Source organism: Salvia hispanica, chromosome 5, assembly GCF_023119035.1.
Source record: "Salvia hispanica cultivar TCC Black 2014 chromosome 5, UniMelb_Shisp_WGS_1.0, whole genome shotgun sequence".
NCBI lineage: Eukaryota > Viridiplantae > Streptophyta > Magnoliopsida > Lamiales > Lamiaceae > Salvia > Salvia hispanica.
The window spans coordinates 26,911,293-26,930,022 of NC_062969.1; the positions used below are offsets into that span (position 1 = coordinate 26,911,293).

At 37.2% G+C, this 18,730-nt stretch overlaps 4 protein-coding genes and 1 non-coding gene across 5 annotated transcripts; 2 read left to right on the top strand and 3 right to left on the bottom strand.

Annotated features, from left to right (window-relative positions):
• Positions 1–2,846: 2,846 nt before the first annotated feature.
• LOC125190701 lies at positions 2,847–5,314 on the bottom strand. Its single transcript, XM_048088071.1, has 4 exons — positions 4,465–5,314; positions 4,004–4,387; positions 3,305–3,528; positions 2,847–3,180 (listed from the first exon to the last, which is right to left on the bottom strand). The coding sequence occupies exons 1-4, from the start codon at positions 5,264–5,266 to the stop codon at positions 2,926–2,928; spliced, it is 1,665 nt and encodes a 554-aa protein (XP_047944028.1). The 5' UTR covers positions 5,267–5,314; the 3' UTR covers positions 2,847–2,925.
• Positions 5,315–10,491: 5,177 nt separating this feature from the next.
• Positions 10,492–11,593, top strand: LOC125186709 (zinc-finger homeodomain protein 9-like). The gene is made up of 2 exons (XM_048083138.1): positions 10,492–10,571; positions 10,610–11,593. The coding sequence occupies exon 2, from the start codon at positions 10,694–10,696 to the stop codon at positions 11,336–11,338; it is 645 nt and encodes a 214-aa protein (XP_047939095.1). The 5' UTR covers positions 10,492–10,571; positions 10,610–10,693; the 3' UTR covers positions 11,339–11,593.
• An 884-nt stretch (positions 11,594–12,477) lies between these two features.
• LOC125189730 (protein ALP1-like) lies at positions 12,478–13,779 on the top strand. The gene has a single exon (XM_048086972.1). It carries the CDS (start codon positions 12,478–12,480, stop codon positions 13,777–13,779), a length of 1,302 nt encoding a protein of 433 aa, XP_047942929.1.
• A 364-nt stretch (positions 13,780–14,143) lies between these two features.
• On the bottom strand, positions 14,144–14,223 carry TRNAL-CAG. Its single transcript has one exon. It is a non-coding gene; the product is annotated as a tRNA-Leu (tRNA).
• Positions 14,224–14,895: 672 nt separating this feature from the next.
• On the bottom strand, positions 14,896–16,815 carry LOC125186245 (40S ribosomal protein S9-2-like). The gene is made up of 3 exons (XM_048082599.1): positions 16,679–16,815; positions 15,854–16,235; positions 14,896–15,277 (listed from the first exon to the last, which is right to left on the bottom strand). The coding sequence occupies exons 1-3, from the start codon at positions 16,704–16,706 to the stop codon at positions 15,094–15,096; spliced, it is 594 nt and encodes a 197-aa protein (XP_047938556.1). The 5' UTR covers positions 16,707–16,815; the 3' UTR covers positions 14,896–15,093.
• Between the last annotated feature and the right edge of the window lie 1,915 nt (positions 16,816–18,730).

Consider the following 18,730-nt stretch of genomic DNA (forward strand, 5'->3'; position numbering starts at 1 on the left):
TTTGTCAACCATAGTATGATTGTGTTCCTCAACAAACTGATGCACAAGGTAATACTTATCACCAAAATCAGAAAAAAACTTAAAACTAATTCTCGCTCCACATCCACACCTTTTCGTGCCACGTCTACGTCTCTTCTTTGAAGATACTTCATCATCATCAGACACATTACCATCCTCAGATACATTAACATCAACATCCAATGAATCTACTGTATAAAATCCTTGTCTATTGCAAACAATATACTGAAAAATAATAACACCACCACTAGACCTATTCCCAAATCTTCGACAATCAAAACAACACTCCTGAGCATAGTTTTCATAAAATGAAATTCCTTCCTCAAGAGAATAAAATTTTTGACCTTCATAAGGCCTCAACTCAGGCTTGCAAATTGGAATAACAGACCCTACAACATAGAATATTTACCAAGGAACATAAATCATGTCAACAGTTTTTCAAGTCATGTCAACAGAGAATGAATCAACAACATAACAACTTTAGTTATCTCTAAAAAGGTGGCTGCACTCTTGTAAAATTCTTAGACAATTGTTATAAGTTATGTAAGCCAAAATATCATAATAAGCTTCAAATTACAAGGATCAAAATGTCCAGTTTAATTAGAATACACCGATTAAAACACATGATGTCAACAGAATAATTAACATGTACACATAAATCATGTCAACAGAGCATAAATCACCAACATAACACAACAAAATAATGTTAATGAAACAGAAAGTGAACAAAGAGCATGACAACAACACAAAATATTTACCAAGGAACATAAATCATGTCAACAGAGCATAAATCAGCAACATAACACAAAAAAATCATCTTAATGAAAATCAAACCAAACTACCTCCACCATTCATAAATCATGTCATCAGATTTTCAAGTCACATCAATGCAAATCAAAAGACTTAGGAAAATTACTCCTATAGTTATCTCTAAAGAGGTGGCTGCACTCTTGTAAAATTCTTAGACAATTGTTATAAGTTATGTAAGCCAAAATATCAGAACAAGCTTCAAATTACAAGGATCAAAATATCCAGTTTAATTAGAATACACTTATTGAAACACACGATGTCAACAGAATAATTAACAAATACACATAAATAATGTTAATGAAACAGAAAGTGAACAAAGAGCATGGCAACAACACAGAATATTTACCAAGGAACATAAATCATGTCAACAGATTTTCAAGTCATGTCAACAGAGCATAAATGAAACAACATAACACAACAAAATAATGTTAATGAAACAGAATGTCAACAAAGAGCTCATAACCCATACTTTTCCCTTGAAAGCTCACAACTGATTAAGAAAAAAGGGTTAAACAGTCTACACCAATTATTTCCTCAGTCAAGAATTATTGAGCTGATTTCTAAAGTAGCTTCAGATAAATCAGAAAATTACCCCTACAGTTATATCTAAAGACGTGGCTGCACTCTTGTAAAATTCTTAGACAATTGATATAAGTTATGTAAACCAAAATATCAGAACATGCTTCAAAATACCAGGATCAAAATGTCCAATTTAATTAGAATACACCAATTCAAACACACTATGCCAACAGAATATTTAACAAGTACACATAAATCATGTCAACAGAGCATAAATCACCAACATAACACAATAAAATAATGTTAATGAAACAGAATGTCCACAAAGAGCATAACAACAACACAGAATATTTACCAAGTAACATAAATCATGTCAACAGATTTTCAAATCATGTCAACAGAGCATAAATCACCAACATAACACAAAAAATTCATGTTAATGAAAATCAAACCAAACTACCTCCACCATTCGTCGACGTAGACTCGGAATAAGATGAAGAATCCATCAAATAACACTTAGCTGTTGATTATGAACTGAAATCGAACCTGAAGATGAGAAAAAAAAAAAAAAAAAAAAAAAAAACTAATTAGGAACAAATTTAACTGGGCATCAACAAATAAAGGATAAAAACAGAATAAAAGTGGGTATAATCGACCGAAAAACTTCAAAATCAACAGAGAAATCCGTCGAAAATCCGTCAAACTGTTCGTCTGTTTTTCGAAAATTGAAGCGCAAATCAGATATCGTTGAAATCGTTGAAATCGTCTGAGTCTAATTTTGTGAATCAATTGAATCATAAATCGTTAAAATAGATTCAATCAGTGATAGTATTGAATTGTTAAATTCTCAGCAGAATCGCCAATGCAACTTGAATATGATGAAGAACCCTAAATTAAAACGCGAAAAGACCATTATACCCTTTCATATTAAACTAATCTAATAATATTTATTGTGTGGCAAAATCTGGACCACTCATTTAATAAAAATGAGTGGCTGATATTGCATCTCATTTCTCAATTAGCCTAAATAATCTCAATTGATCATGATCATATATATATATATAGGTATAGGGGTGTGTTAGGGTCCTTACAGCATCTTAGCGTAAAACACAGCACAAATCACAGCCCTTGGATCATTAGATTGGATGGCTGTGATTTGTTACATTATGATACTAAAAATCTACATTATTAGGCGAGGTACATTATTAGACTAGAAATGTACATTTTAAGACTAAAACTGTACATTTCTAAACTAAAATGCTACATTATTAAACTAAAATGCTACATTATCATCCGAGCTACATTATTAGTCTAAAATTCTACATTATTAGATGACACGTGGCATTAATCTAACCATTAGATCATATGATCCAATGGACTGCAAGTGTTTTGAGTTTTACTTATACTTAGCGTTCTGACCTGAATACATCCCTATAGGTATATATAGGACCCTAACACACCCCTATATATATATATATAGGTATATATATATATATATATATATAATTTGTATTTGATTACATTCCCCTAGAGTGTATATACATATAAATTGCTAAAACAATCGATACATCCGATGAATCAAGGCAAGGGAAACAGCTGAGTGTTTGGCCCCCTAAAAACAGTGTCTTCCTTAAAATCTAAATTGTTAAGCTTGTCTTGACACCATTTGAGGTGAGACCTATTAATTAAAGGCATTTTAAGCATCCTTTGCACTAGCTTCACATCAATCATGCCAACCACAATGTTTCTCTTCTCTTCTGCTTGCACTTCTTTCACTTTCCTTCTCATCCAACACTTTCTCTTCCCTTCCACACCTCTCAGCATTATCTCTTTCTACACAAAATTACAAATTCACAAACATTATTGCTGTTGTTAAGGTTAATGGCGGTTAAATGTGATGATTTTTTTCTTATTCATTTTTTTGTCGTGACAAATTTGCAACTAAATAGAACTTAACCTTATGAAAATCTTTGAGCACATTGTATAAAAGCTCCAAATCCTGAGGATCTTCAACAGATGGAGGAGCCCTCCAGATACCCTTATATTTCCAAAATGGCTTCTTTTCATCATCTGTTTTGATGTATAACCAAAAAGCTTTGATGCAGTTGTCAATGGCTTCTAATAATTGAGCTGGCCTTATGCAGCCCAGCATCTTGTTTTCTTTCTCCATATGGACAAATCCTATGGATTAAATAAACATACATTTCCCATGAAAATGTTTTTATTTTGTGCAGGAATCTTAGTTAGCATGCTTGCACACAATTAAAGAAAACAATAATAAATGATTATATACAAGTCAAATTGGTTCCATTTAATATGCTTCAATTAAGTAAAACTAACAAATGCATTTTTATATTTAACTGATGTAACATTATCACTTACCTACTTTATCACTAGTAGTATTATTTAATTTCCTACTGGATCATAGTATATACATCAAAAATAAATAATCCTACTAGATCATAGTATATATATTCATAAAAAATTAATTTCTGCATGACCAAACTGCAATATAACAAGTGGTGAATCAGGTTAGAAAATCATGGAGAAGGGGAAAATAAAATTAAAAAAATCACAAGTTGCCACTAATCCAATTATCCAAGGTTGCCCATATCAAGAAATTGGACTAAATTTTGTGTCATGCAGAAATATTTACCTTCTGCATTAGGGATACGGAGAAGACTCTGGAAAGAAAGTCTTTTTCTAGTAATACTTGAAGATTTTTGGCATTCACATCTTTGATTCTCCACAAATCTTGTCAATAGAATCTCAAGCTCTTGAAATTTCCCTGAAATGTTATGATGAAATAGTATGTTGCCACAGTTTTCAGATAGTGAAAGAGACTCAACTTTGTGATACTGATGATCAAGGGCCTCCCAAAATAGGCAAGATTGAGCCACATTAATCATTTCAAGATCAAATTCCAAACTCTTCAGCACCCTCTTTCTTGCAGTTCCACTCCACACCATTGGATAATTAGTCAATGGCGCTATGAAGTCGAAAATGTTAGGATTCCACAAATGCTCGTTCAAGATCGCATCTGCGCGAAATTTTAGGCCATGACAAAATCAGAATTCAATAAAAGTTCATTTATAAAGAAATCATACTAGTACTTACTAATTCCATGTAGTCTTTCGTGATAGAGGACGTCGAAGAATCTCACTCTAGACATGTACTTATTGTGGAATGGATCTTCAGCATCAGTGCTACAATATGATGGCAAAAAGGCCTTATCCACAAGCACGTCCTCGCCTGGTGATGAAGACTCGTCGTTGACATCAAGAGTTAAAAGAGGCGAAACGCAGCCATCTTGAATCATATTCTCAAGAATCAGAGGATCATGAGAAGGAGTACTAATCACAGAATCTTCAGTTTCATCATCAACCAAGAAAGTAGAAGGAATTGGAGTTGTACATTCATGTTGATCAGGTTGTACATCAGTGGACATGTTAGTAACGTCGTACATGAAATTAGAAATAGTATAGTTGTAATGATCAGAATACAAGTACTGATTCAACCATGAATCTTTAACACATCTATGACGAACTATTTCATTTCCACTTGTGTAAAAAACCCGAGATATTGGTGTAGGTGTCGATTTCCTAGACGAAACGAAAACCTGGCAATCGTGTAACGATTTATGTTCTGGTTCAAGAGCATCATAATAGATATCATCTTTGGTAATTGGCCTAATGTAGGAAAACAAAAACACGAGTACCCTCGCAATAAATGGAAACACGAGGTCTAAAGGGTGAAACAAGAAGATGAGGAGCTTGAGCAAGTCGTTGAACCATAGAAAGAGCTGGCAGAAAACAAGAAAGGATGGATGAATGTAAAAGCTCAAGTAGAACCACTTGATGAATCCGTGTGGCACGACGAAAGATTCGACGATCAACCAACAGGAAGCTAACAGAGCCATGTTTATTAATGGCTAAATTTTCAAGCTAATATAGAAGTCGAGTGCATTACTCTTTCTACATCATGTGTAATATGCAGGAAGTTTCCTTCTCATTTCTTTATGTTTCTCTTATTTTTGGGCTTATCGGTTAAAGAGTAAAGCCAAGAATGAGGAATAAAATGTGTCGTCCTTGCATATTTTAGTAGCCATGATGCAATTAAAAATATTAAAATCGTGGTTGAAGTATTATGAGATATTATAGGCCAATTTGATTCTTTGGACTCGACGTAATCTGATAAAGAGTCTTAGGCAGTATTAGGAGTATAATTTATTCTTCTATATAATCAAAAGTATTATGAAATTAATTAATCTATATATGATAAAGTGATCCATCATGATTGCGATTTAGTTTAGTACTATCTGCGAATCACATGGAAAAGAAATTGAGATATAAATTTATTTTTGGATATGAAGGATATGTCATATGTGGCTTTTCAATCTCAGTAATCTGTTATGAAATGATTCTTGTAAATTGTAGAATGTATTTTTATAAAAATATGATTTTATGAGTTACTAATAAAGGTCCTGCGATGAGGGGGCGGTCATGTTGATCTACAAAAGTGCAAAATTATGATGGAAGGAGGTAGACATGCATTAAGTCAATGGTTTCTGCACCTAAAAGGTATTATACATATCTCAACTAATTATATTTTATGGTTTAATATGATCGATTTGGTGATGAAAAATTAATTAGAACTTCCCAACCCTGCAAAAGCAAATTTACATCACATGTGCCTCAGTGCCTGCGTGCTATGACTATGATGATTATCATTTATTTGTTCGATTGCTGGTTCTAGACTAGTCAAATGATTATTTTAGTGGTGTGATATCAAACGGAATGGGCATCTATTGTGTCATTGTGTGCGACATGCAATTTAAATCAATCCGGAATAGGAGTACAAATTACTTACTTAGATGCAGTTTGGACTAAAAATCACTCCCTAGTAGTATAATTTTTAAATAGTAGTACTAGTTAAACTTAAAAAAAACATTATTGGCATGCAGAACCGTTTGACAGTTTGAGCACATGTAAAATTATAACGAAAATACATTGATTTGTAAGGAGTCAATAAGAATTAAAGTGAGTAGAATTTTTAAATGAATAATAAAGTATTCTCCCATTAAAAGCATAAATATCGGGATCACTTAAAAATAAACTCAATTTAAAATAACATTAACATGTATCCAAATATGATGGTTAGATTTTTTTATGGAAATACCAGAATTTGCCAAGTGGATTCAAAATTGCATCTAAATTAGATTAAAAAGTTGCAAAAAGGGTGATTTTGTAATCTCCACGAAATTAGTTCAACACTGGTGTCATAATCGTAATTTGCTAAGTATAGCAATACCCGAAAACTGCGACTAAGTGTGTGGAGTAAAAAGAAAGGAATATAAAAGGGATTGACAATAAACGAATAATCAATTGAAAATCCAAGATGATCAAACTCATAATCAGGAAATACTGCAAAGCTCTACTCAACACTCTCTTCTTCTTAGCTCAACCTACACATTTAAAAATATATGTATGGCTAAGAAGAATTGATTCCAATAATTCGAGACGAAAGATCTCAAAGCCTTGAAGTATTTTCTTAGGATTGAAGTTTTAAGATTAAATGAGAGAGTTATCTTGCGCCAAAAAAATATTTGATCTTTTAGCTAAAACAGGCTTTTGGACTGTAAATTTGTTTACACTCCAATTGTAGTAAATCATGGACTAAGAATTGTAGAAGGAGCAAAACCAATATATCGTGAGAGATACCAACGCTTAGTTGGGAAATATATTGATCTAGCTCTCTTACACCAGGGCCAAAGATAGTTTATGTCGTCGAGGTAGTAAGTCCATTCATGCATAAACCATATGAGGAAATATATGGATGTTGAACTAAGGATTGTTCGATTTTGAAAAGCACTATGGGATATTGAATCTTACTTGAAAGAAACGAAGACTTAGAGATATTTGGCTACAACGATGTTGATTGAGAAAGTAACTCAATCGATAGGAAATCTACACCGAGTTACTTCAAAGGAAATTTAGTCATGTTGAGAAGCAAAAAATAAAAGATATATAGTGGCTCTATTTAGTATTGAGGCTGAGTTTCGAGGAGTTAAAAGTTACTTCACCGAAGTTCTATAGCTAAGAGGGTTATTAACAGAAATTGGGCTTCCCATGTACGAAAAAGTCCAATTATTTTGGGACAACAAAGCAACCGTCAACATTGCCCCAACTCCTAGTTCAATATAACAGAACCAAATATGTGAAAATTGATCAACATTTTATGAAAGAATATATTGAGGGTGGTATTGTAGAACTTCCTCTCATCTGATCGGAGAATCAATTTGCAGATATCTTGACAAAAGTAGTTAATTCGAAAAGCTTCGAACCGTTGTAGCAAGTTCGGTATTGGAGATATCGTAACTTGACTTGAGAGGAAGTGGTTAAACATATAACAAATATCAATAGATTTGTGGAGAGAAAAGCAAATTGATTTGATTGACATGTAAATTAAGGCATAAACTTCATTATTTCAGTGTATAATTCTCCCTGCAAAAGGAGGGATCATGTACAATGTACATCATCATCGAAGAGAACTTGCCATTTAAGAGTATCTTTGTTTGTAATAGTGTGGTCTTTTTTATTTTTTATTTTTGCAGAGGAACTTGCTAACGTGTCTTCGTTTTCTTATGTTGAAATTATGCCCACTTGGATTTCAAATTAAGCATTTTATACTCCAGAAATATCTCATAGTAGGTATCATTCTTCATTTTATTTTGCATATAGTTATCCTTAATTTTTTATGCACATATGCATTCACGTACTGATCAAACTAAAATGGCTCGTAAAATTAATGCCAGTTATTTAAATATAGAGTTTTATTTGTCATTTGACTTAAGTCGTGAATTATCAATGCTACTAGTAGTTTGGTAGTTCATGATATTACGCATTTATAATTACTGGATACCTGGCGATAGTGGTGATGTACCATATAAATGATGAAGGACTGCTCAGAAATTCCCAAACAAATTATAAATACAATTAACGTTGGTTGCTTTAAAGTAGTCGATATAAATAAAAACTCAAAATCAATTTATTTGGACCACTCAAATTAATCACCAGGAAATATCATACTTCCTCTGTTCCACCGTAACGAAACGTTTCTTTTAAATAGTCATATTGAGAAAATGATATTTAATACTCCATTCGTCCACCATTAAGAGTCTCATTCATGGGCGGCACGAGTTTTAAGAAATGTTAAGAAAAGTGAGTGGAAAAAAGTTAGTGGAATAGGGGTCTCACTTGTATATATTAGTTTTAAATGAAATGTGAGTGGAATAGGTTAGTGGAAGGTGGGACCTTATTACCATTTATGGTAAAAGTGAACCGGGACTCTTATTCGCGGACGGACTAAAATGGAAAAACAGGACTCTTATTCGCGGACGGAGGGAGTAGTAGTTAAAATGGATAGAGTAAAGTAAGAGAAAGAATAATTCTTATCTACATTGTTCATTCTCTTATTTTTACTTTTGCTCTAGTTGTTTTTTTGTTTTTTTATAATCTAAAAATCTCAAACCACCAAGTAGTGGTGAGGTAGAGTGCAGATCAATAATAGAACAACAACAGACCAACTACAACAAGAAGAAGAGCAAAGAAATAACGTCTGCAAAACAAGAACCAAGTTGATCCAATAAGAAGAAGTGTCTCGCTTATGGTGGGACAGAGGAAGTATATGCTTATGTGCTATTTTTAAATTTCTCAAGAACAATTTGGTAATTTAATGTTAGTTTCATTACCGAAAATATAAATGATTCAATTAATAAGGAATGGATGAAAGGGATGTACTAAGATGATAACCCTCTTTATTGTAACACCATACCATCATTTTAGGTCATTGGATCTGAAAATCGTATGCTTGTCATGCTGCCACGTGTAAAAACACAGAGGGGTAAAATAGGAAATTTCTAATTTTACGTTACCAGATTGCAGTGTTATTCATTGAATATTGCAGTTTACCACGACTGCAATCCGTGTTCTGTTCACGAAACTTAATCCTAGGCGTCCATAAATAAGATCTAACGGACTATATTGGTGATATGGTGTTATCCTATATATGGTGGCACCATAGTGCACCCTATGGATGAAATATTCAATTATCTTGGAACATTTTGAAATAGAAAAATGATTCAATTAATAAGGAATGGATGAAATATTTTATTTTCTTTTTTTGACATTTATTAGGGGGATTTCTTTCGCATTATCAACAAGGAACCTATTATTCCATAATAATGGAGTTCAAACTAACAATTCAAAAGATAATAGTAGCATACGTAAAAGAATAAACATTATTCGGGAGACAAAATCCAGAAGCAATTTGAAAGAAAGATGGGTAAGGTATATAGTTTTTCAAATAATGATTTCTCATGTTAAACAAAAGAAAACAAGAGTGTAACTAGGAGGGTGAATGCGAGACAAAGACTTTGATAAATTAAGGTGGTTTCAGTAAATGCTCAAAGTCTGCCCCTTTCTGCTCTACTTGCATTGACATCGATTTGGTAAGTATACTTAACTCTCACGCAACTACAAATTTCTCTCATTTATTATATACCCATTACCCATACTACTACTATTACTTACTCTTGTTTCTTTTCTCACACCTTCAATTTTATTTTTAGGGTAACTAACTGTTGCGATTTGAAGCACGACTAACAATTCCACAAAATATAAACTGATAGATGGAGTGTAATGTTATAATTACAAAGCCGATTCAAAGCGAGTTAGATTGGCCTAATTTCACATGAAAACAGCCATTGTTTAGCACTTAATTCAATTTCTATAAAATATTTACATAAAAGGAAAAATCAGGGAAATGAGTTTTACCTGTGAGTGGGCTCTATTACCAGGTACTGTACACACTGTATTCCACAGGCATAAATTATTGAATTCAATATTGGCTGTAAAATCCCAAAAAGATCACTAAAATCCAAAATGACCACATTTCCTATTACGTTATGTGCGATAAATTAGACAGTGAACTATGGTTAGAATTTACATGGAAATAGATCATATTAAACCCAGACAGAAAATAATGATCCACATACACAAAATTAACTATGGTTAAAGAGAAACAAAAATAAGCGGTCAACACGCATCTCCACCAAATCAAGATTTGTATCATCATCATACTCGAACAAAAAACCAATCACACTCTTGTTTTCTCTCTCCTCAAACCCTAACTCCATTTCTAATCCAATCTCTTAAAAAGGAATAATAAAAAAAAAAAAAAAAAAAAAAAAAAAAAAAAAAAAAAAAAAAAAGGAGAAAAAAATAATAGACCCTCATCCTTTTAGTTTAAAATGAGTGTAATAGTAGTTGATGTAGTTTGAGGTGCAATGGAGCTAAGCCAAACCCCCGATGCTGAACCCGAAACCCCAACCCGATTCCAACCCTGCAACGGCGCCATGAAGCGCCTCCACCTCGGCCACCCCGTCGTGGTGGCGTACAAGGAGTGCCTCAGGAATCACGCCGCCGGCGTCGGGGGCCACGCCGTCGACGGCTGCGGCGAGTTCATGCCCTCCCCGCTCTCCAACCCCGCCGATCCCGCCTCGCTCAAATGCGCCGCCTGCGCCTGCCACCGCAATTTCCACCGCCGCGAGGAGCCGGCGCTCGAGTACCGCCACCGCCTGAGCCCCGATAACTCGCCGTCGCCGCCGCCGATCTCCTCCTCGTACTACCCGTCGGCGCCGGCGCACATGCTGCTGGCGCTGACTTCGGCGGCGGTGATGAGCTCCGGCGGGCGGAAGAGGTTCCGCACGAGGTTTACGCGGAATCAGAAGGAGAAGATGCTGGAATTCGCGGAGAGATTGGGGTGGAAAATGCAGAAGAAGGATGAAGATTTGATTGGCGAATTCTGCGGCGAAATTGGATTGGAGAAAGGGGTTTTCAGAGTGTGGATGCACAACAACAAGAACACTCTCGCTAAGAAAGATCTTCCGCCGCCGACCGCCGCCGACAGCAAAGAGGTTTTAGATAGTTGAGAAAAGATACAATCGGAATTTGGGTTGCAATTTCTTACTAGTTTAATTTCTAATTCTGCTTCTTAATTAGATTATTCGCTAATCCTTGTTTTGATTGTCTATTAGTCCTCCCTATGAGTAGCATAGATCAAATTTATGGGGGATTTAGAGTAGTACTAGTATTTGTTTAATTACTAGTACCGCCATTTATCTAAATCGGTGCATGCATTCTTCATTATCGCTATTATCAAATGAACAAGTAACATTACTTTTTCACTTGCTTTGTCTGAAATCAGGTAGTTATATTAATCTAATTGAGGCATTTGTTTTTTTCTAACTTTTAGGACATTTTAGAGTACTATATTACTGCTGCTTGTTGAGGCCAGAAAATGATTGACATCCGGATTTGAGATTAATTGTTCCTGTTTAACACTTTAATTTAATCTCGTAACTTCACTATCTCATACTTAACTTTATTCGCGCATATTTTGCTTTATCTTATCCATCTATACTGATCTTTATCTCATGGGCGGTAATAGATTTGATTTGACTTGACATTGTCTCTCGAGAGTTTTATTAATGATAATCAAATTTTGAATTTTAATTAAAAAGTACTCAAAGTATTAAATCTACTTATATGACTTTGTAGTTGTAGATATGCTTTCCTAGTCTAAGACATATTCGTCGTCTTAAAGTGAGCGAACTCTTTTTGGTACCAATGTATGTTTCAAGTTATTGCGGACATACAATGCTAAACACATTTATGAGGTTGTGTTATGGTCAGGTTGTTAATTTGAAACTTTAATTACTATAAATCCGAGATGTATTTAGAGCATCCACAATGGATGCCCGATCGCGCGCCCGATCGGCCGAGATCGGGCTCGGGCGTGGTCGGGCATCCATTGCAGCCCTCGGTCACGCCCGAGCGCGACCGATAGTTCGGTCGCGACCGATCCCGAGCCCGATCGATCGGGCGTGAGATCGGGCGCCCATTGCAGAGGCACGCCCGATCACGCGTTTTTTATTTTTATTTTTATTTTTATTTTTTTCTTTTTCAATTCTATAAATATACCTTAATTTCACTCATTTTTCACACAACTCTCACACATCTCTCTCAACTCTCTCTCCATTGCAATATCTCTTTCACTCACTTTTCCAAAATGTTTCCCGGGGAAGATATTGGTCGGTCTATGGAACGCGCAATGTTTGCTTTCGGGAACCAGATTCTCGCCGGTATTCGTGCAATACATGAGCAAGAGCAAGCCGAACAGCAGGCCCAAGAGCAGGTCCCGAGGCCCATCCGCCGACGGACATCCGTCCGTCGAGAGCATGTCCTAGCTCATCAACGTCTGTTCGAGGACTACTTCGCCGAACATCCCCGGTGGGGCGCGCCGGTTTTTCGCCGACGGTTTAGGATGCGGCGAGAGTTGTTTCTCCAGATTGTTCACGCGTTGGAGGCGCGCGACGAGTACTTCCAGTGGCGGGAAGATGCGGCCCATAGAAAGGGTCCATCCCCGCTGACGAAGTGCACTGTTGCGCTTCGTCAGTTGGCATACGGCACTACGGCGGACATGTTCGACGAGTATCTTCACGTCGGGGATACAACTGGCCGGGAGTGTCTGGTAAATTTTTGTGCGGGCGTTATTGACGCCTTCGGCGCCACATATTTGCGCAAGCCGAATGCCCAAGACTGCCAGGACCTGCTGCGGATGCACGATACGGTGCACGGCTTTCCTGGAATGTTAGGGAGTATTGATTGTATGCACTGGGAGTGGAAGAATTGTCCTGCAGCGTGGAGAGGCCAATTCACCAGTGGGTATAAGGGTACCCACCCGACGATGATCCTTGAAGCAATCGTTGACCACAGTCTTTGGATTTGGCATGCTCACTTTGGCGTGGCGGGGTCCAACAACGACATCAATGTGCTGAACTCGTCCAGTCTCTTCACCGAGCAATGCAATGGCAACGGTCCGGTTATCAGCTTCACTGCCAACGGACGACAACATCATATGGGGTACTACTTAGCCGACGGCATTTACCCGAGATGGCCAGTTTTCTTGAAGACGATCTCCTGTCCAACGGGTGCGAGGAGAGAGTTTTTTGCGGCAAAGCAGGAGGCTGCACGGAAGGACGTGGAGCGAGGATTCGGTGTGCTTCAAGCGCGTTGGGGAATAGTGAAAGGCCCGGCTCGTTCCTGGTACAGGCATCATATCGCCAATGTCATGTACGCGTGCATCATCTTGCACAACATGATTATTCACGATGAAGGTCGTGCAGCTAGCCAGTGGTCCGACGATGAAGCCGCTCCGAGCGCAGGTCATGCAGCCCCGCCGGTCGTTCGAGGTTTACCCTATGGACTCAGCGAGAGATTACAAGCTCAAGAGAGCATGCGCAACCAACAAGCTCATATTGATCTCATGAACAACATGATTGAAGAAGTTTGGACACGTAGTGGTCGTTGAAATTGTACCTCTTTATTGTAACTTTAAAAAAAAAAATTAAGTAATGTATGTTTTTTGCTAGTTCTTTAATTTAGAAGTCTAATTTTGCTATTTATAATTGGTAAACATAAAAAAAATTAAAATTAAAATTGAAATGAGAAATGGATAATAGATAGGGCATGCACTAGGGCTCCACCATTGCAGAAAGATGGGGCATGCTGACGTGGCAACCACTAGGGCTCTCACTGGGGCATGCACTAGGGCATCCATTGTGGATGCTGAGAGAAAAAGAGGGAAGAGCGAAATAAATTTTAAGAGAGAATAAGAAGACAATTTGATAAGAAAATTTAGTCAAATAGTGAAATAAATAAAATAAAATAAAATATGTCAAGAGTGGGATTTGAACCCACGCCCTTTCGGACCAGTACCTGAAACTGGCGCCTTAGACCGCTCGGCCATCTTGACTCATTACATTCTGTTCAGTAGTATTTATACTATCGTATCTTCTTGTTTAATTTGTAGTGACAAGTTTGATAAAACTATACCTACCGTATATATCATTGATATATCCACATGTTATACTGTAAGCTACCCAAATCCCCACAGATAAATTAAATAAGTTATGAAATTGTAACTCTAGTTTATATGCAACAATGTGATAACAATACATACTCCATTAATCTATATTTTTGTATCTAGTTTTTACTATAATAAAATTGGGTTAAACACTTGACAACTTAAAATTTGTTTATAGGAGTATTAATTTTATGAGGATAGATTAACAACCTACTGTATTTATCACGATATGTAAGATTATGAAAATTCTTTAAAGCAATTACTATCAAATTAATTTAGATGCTATTATTTATTAATTCTTAAATTCAACATGCATCCCAGTAATTCTCTAGCTATGTCTGGCAAAATATAACACAGCACAAATAGGCACTAAATCAAAAGGTTACCGTCAAACATTGTGTTTGTGTCCTTTGTCTCATTTACATAAACTCCATACTGTCCGTCTCAATATTGTGTTTCATATAGTAAATTTATGGGTATCTAAATGCTAAAAATAACTTATTAGCAAAACATGATCCGTGCAGATAACACAAAGAATGTATATTACCCACTCTTTTATCATGATGTAACTGATATTGATATTAATAGCATACAAGAGCTGGAAATATCATGTTCATGTTCAATTTCATTCTTGCAACTTAAACAACAAAAACGTTTGCTAAAATCTCATACTAAGAAAAGAAGTGACAAACAGAGCATCAAAAAGAAAACAAGAGGTATTCATTCATAAAGAGCAATGAAAAGTTACAAACAATACGCTTATTCTTCATCATCTTCTTCATCACCACCACCACCAGCTTTCTTGGCTGCGGCTTTCTGATTCTTTCGCTTGACTCTACCAGCACGACCACCACCAAAGGGACTAGTCAGTGAGAAGTCAATATGTTTCTGTGAATCGACTCTCACGAGAAAGGACGCCACGTTAACAACTTGTCTTCCCACCCTGATAAATTACAGAAGTGAGAATATGAACAATTACGACCTGTGTATTCAATATACCAAAAGATACAACGGCTAGGGAAAAGAACTAAAATCAGCAAAAAACGGACCCCTATAGAGCAACCTTCTAGGCATCCAATGTACATGTTCCAGTAAGCACGCCAGAGAAAGATCGGCATGGATAATAACATTACAAGGTAAAATATGGGTTAAAGTTGAATTTATATGTCTTCACTAAACAGCAAGTGAATGATGAATAGACCAGAAGACATGGTATATTTTCAAAAAAAGATGACCACTAATGGTTCCCGATTTACACATGGAGTGACTCAAACTCCCGACAACTAAGGCACACTAGATCGACACATGATATAAGATCGGATAACATATATATGCATGCAAGCCAGTTGAAACATTTAATACAAATCAAGAGTACCAAGAAGATGCTCAAGCATGAGAAGGATTGACTCTATATACAAAAGAAGCTGTATATCTTTCAAAAAAATATAGATTTACCACTTTTGAATGAAAATCAATCAAACTATAAGATTGTACTACTATTCAGCTACAAAATACATACCTAATATGCCTCTGTCTGATGAGCACACGGGCGTGATGAATCGACTTGGCCATTCCAGCCTTGAACACAAGAGTCTGAAGGCGGCGTTCGAGAAAGTTCTCCACAGTGAGGGACAGCACGTAATCAAGCTTGTTTTGGCTTTCATCCAAAAGCCCATACCTGTTCATCCTGCGAAGAAGGGCCTCACCTTCAAAGATACGCCGGGGATCCTTCTCATCAAGGGTGAGAAGGTTCCTAGCATTGTTTCGGATGCGACTCAGAGCATATTGCACCCTCCAAAGCTCCCTCTTGCACCTGAGCCCATACTCTCCAACAAGCTTGAGCTCCGCATCCAATCGCTCCTTCTCATAAGGCCGGCGAGGCTTCTTAAATGTCTTACCATCTACAACAAAATTGGCCATAAATAAACTTCTATGACAGATTTCTACTGTTTAATTAAGAATCACAACAAAATGAAATACAAGAACTACACATAGAGATCAAACAAATAGAAGAATTCTTATCTAAAATGTGCAACATTTACACAAAACCAAACTTGAATATCTCGAATAATCCTTAATTTAAACAGCATAACATAAACTAATGTAGAATGCACATAATTAACCATATCGATCATAAGAAACAATTTGAGCTCGATCCAGAACTCAAAATCTACAAATTGGTGGACAAAATTCAAACACATAAGAAACTGTAGAAAATGGCCTTATAGAGCTAATAGAGCTTATCGGCGCCCAATTTACCTCATAAAAAACGACGGAAATCACATATGATGCGAATTCGAATACATGAGAAATTGTAAATAACAAATGACAGAGAGAAGCTTACAGTTGCGGTAAAAACTAACGTGCACCATTGTCAGAAGCTACGCGGCTGAAGAAGTCGGAAACTTTTGCAGAGATGTGTTTAATACAACTAGATTTGAATAAACCCTAAGCCATTTAGAGTGTGGAATTTGGGCCTGTGAGAACGGATTGGGTTGGGTTCTGTTTGTGGGCTTTAGCCCTCTTATGTACTTTGTGTTTGGGAGAAAAATATAATGGTGAGGAAAATCAATGTCAATAATCGCGACAAAATCTTTTCTACTGTTAGAACTTTTTTCCTTTTTAGTTCGTCCATCAAAAATATAAATATTCTAATTTGAAAATTTCTTTTTTTTTTTCTGAAAAAGTGGGATTTATTCTCTATTAACAATACTTTAAAACTTTTTTCTATTTATCTCTCTCTTACTTTATCAATTATGTATTAAAAATCCGTGCCAAATCAAATGTTCATACTTTTCATAAACGAAGGGAGTATAAGAACTTCATTTTTTGGTTTTTTCATTTTTTGTCATTTTCTAATATTTAAATTACATGAATTTTGTATTCTTCTTAACATTTTTGAAATTCACAAATTTAAAGCTCTTTTTAATCGAAATGCATACCACTTCTTCTTTAGTTGAAGGTATTAATGTATTAGATACTTAGAGCAATGTAGTATGTGTAGATAATAATACGTCATGTCATGTGTAAGCCCAATAATTTTGATTTAAATGAAAACAATGCAAAAAAAAAAAAATCGGGACCATCAGTTTTAAACACTTGTGGAAAAAAGGCAAAATTCAAATTTCTCCCACTATGCTGCATTCTACATCCTATTAGAGCATCAGCAGCAGCGGACGTCCGCCAGGCGTCGGACCGGCGTGCCCGACGTCTGTCGTGGACGTCCGCCATTGGGCGAGGAAGGGACGGATACGGACGTCCGGTGTGGACACGGGAGTTCCGCGGTGCTAGCGCGACGTACGTCGCGACGGCTATGGGACGTCTGCCGTTGTGGCATGCGGACGGACTTCCCCGACGGACGTCCGATACGAATTTAATTTTAATTTTTCTTTTCAAACTCTATATATACGACTCGTTAAACTTCATTTCATTCGCACCACAAGGTTAACAAGTTTCTATCTCTCTCTATATTCATTTCTTCTGACGAAATATGTCGCATTACGATAGTGATTCCCCCGTCACTAGTGAGTCACGAACGCAGAATATTCCCTCGCCGTGTATTCCATCTCGAGTTTGGGGAAATGCCAGCGGAAGTGCACCGATGTCCGGGATGATGCCCGGAATGTCGACAATGATGCGGCAACCCCAAATGGGGGGGATGATGCCTGGGTACTACAATATGCCCGGGATAATGCCCGGGTACTACAATATGTCCGGGATGATGATGCCCCAGATGCAACAGATGCCCCATATGCAACAGATGTCGGGGATGATGCCCCAAATGCAACAAACGCCGGGGATGATGCCCCAAATGCAACCGGGGAGGATGATGCCCCGCTGCAACATGGATCCACTGTCGCTGCGGGAGGGAGCAGGCAGGGTGTCCCTCAACCACATGGGGACAATGTCTATCGTTCCTATATGGATTTATTGTGCAGTGATTCTCCCATCCGTACTTCGCTGGAGACTCGTACTGCCCTGGAGACTCAGTTCCCGGACTCCGAGTTGTTCTCTTTTGAGGATTTGGGGATATCTCCGCGGACGTCGCCAGCCACGCAGCCAGCAGCGACCGGCGAGGACGCGAAGGGCGGGGAAGAGCAAGGCCACTAGCTCGCGTGCAGCGACCGATGGTGGGGCGGGGGAGGAGGAAGGCGGCAAGAGAAAGAGGATCGTCTGGAGCATTCAGGAGTGCGTCGCGCTGGCAAAGGCATGGATCAGTGTAGTCGAAGATCCATACGTCTCGTCCAAACAGGTCATCGACAAAATGTGGTACCGCATTAGCCAAAACTACCTCGAATGGAAACCGGCCGACGGGAAGCCTCACGATGCAGAGCAATGCCGGAAACAGTGGGAGCGGCTGAAGAAGCAACTCAGCCGATTTGTCGGCCTCTACCAA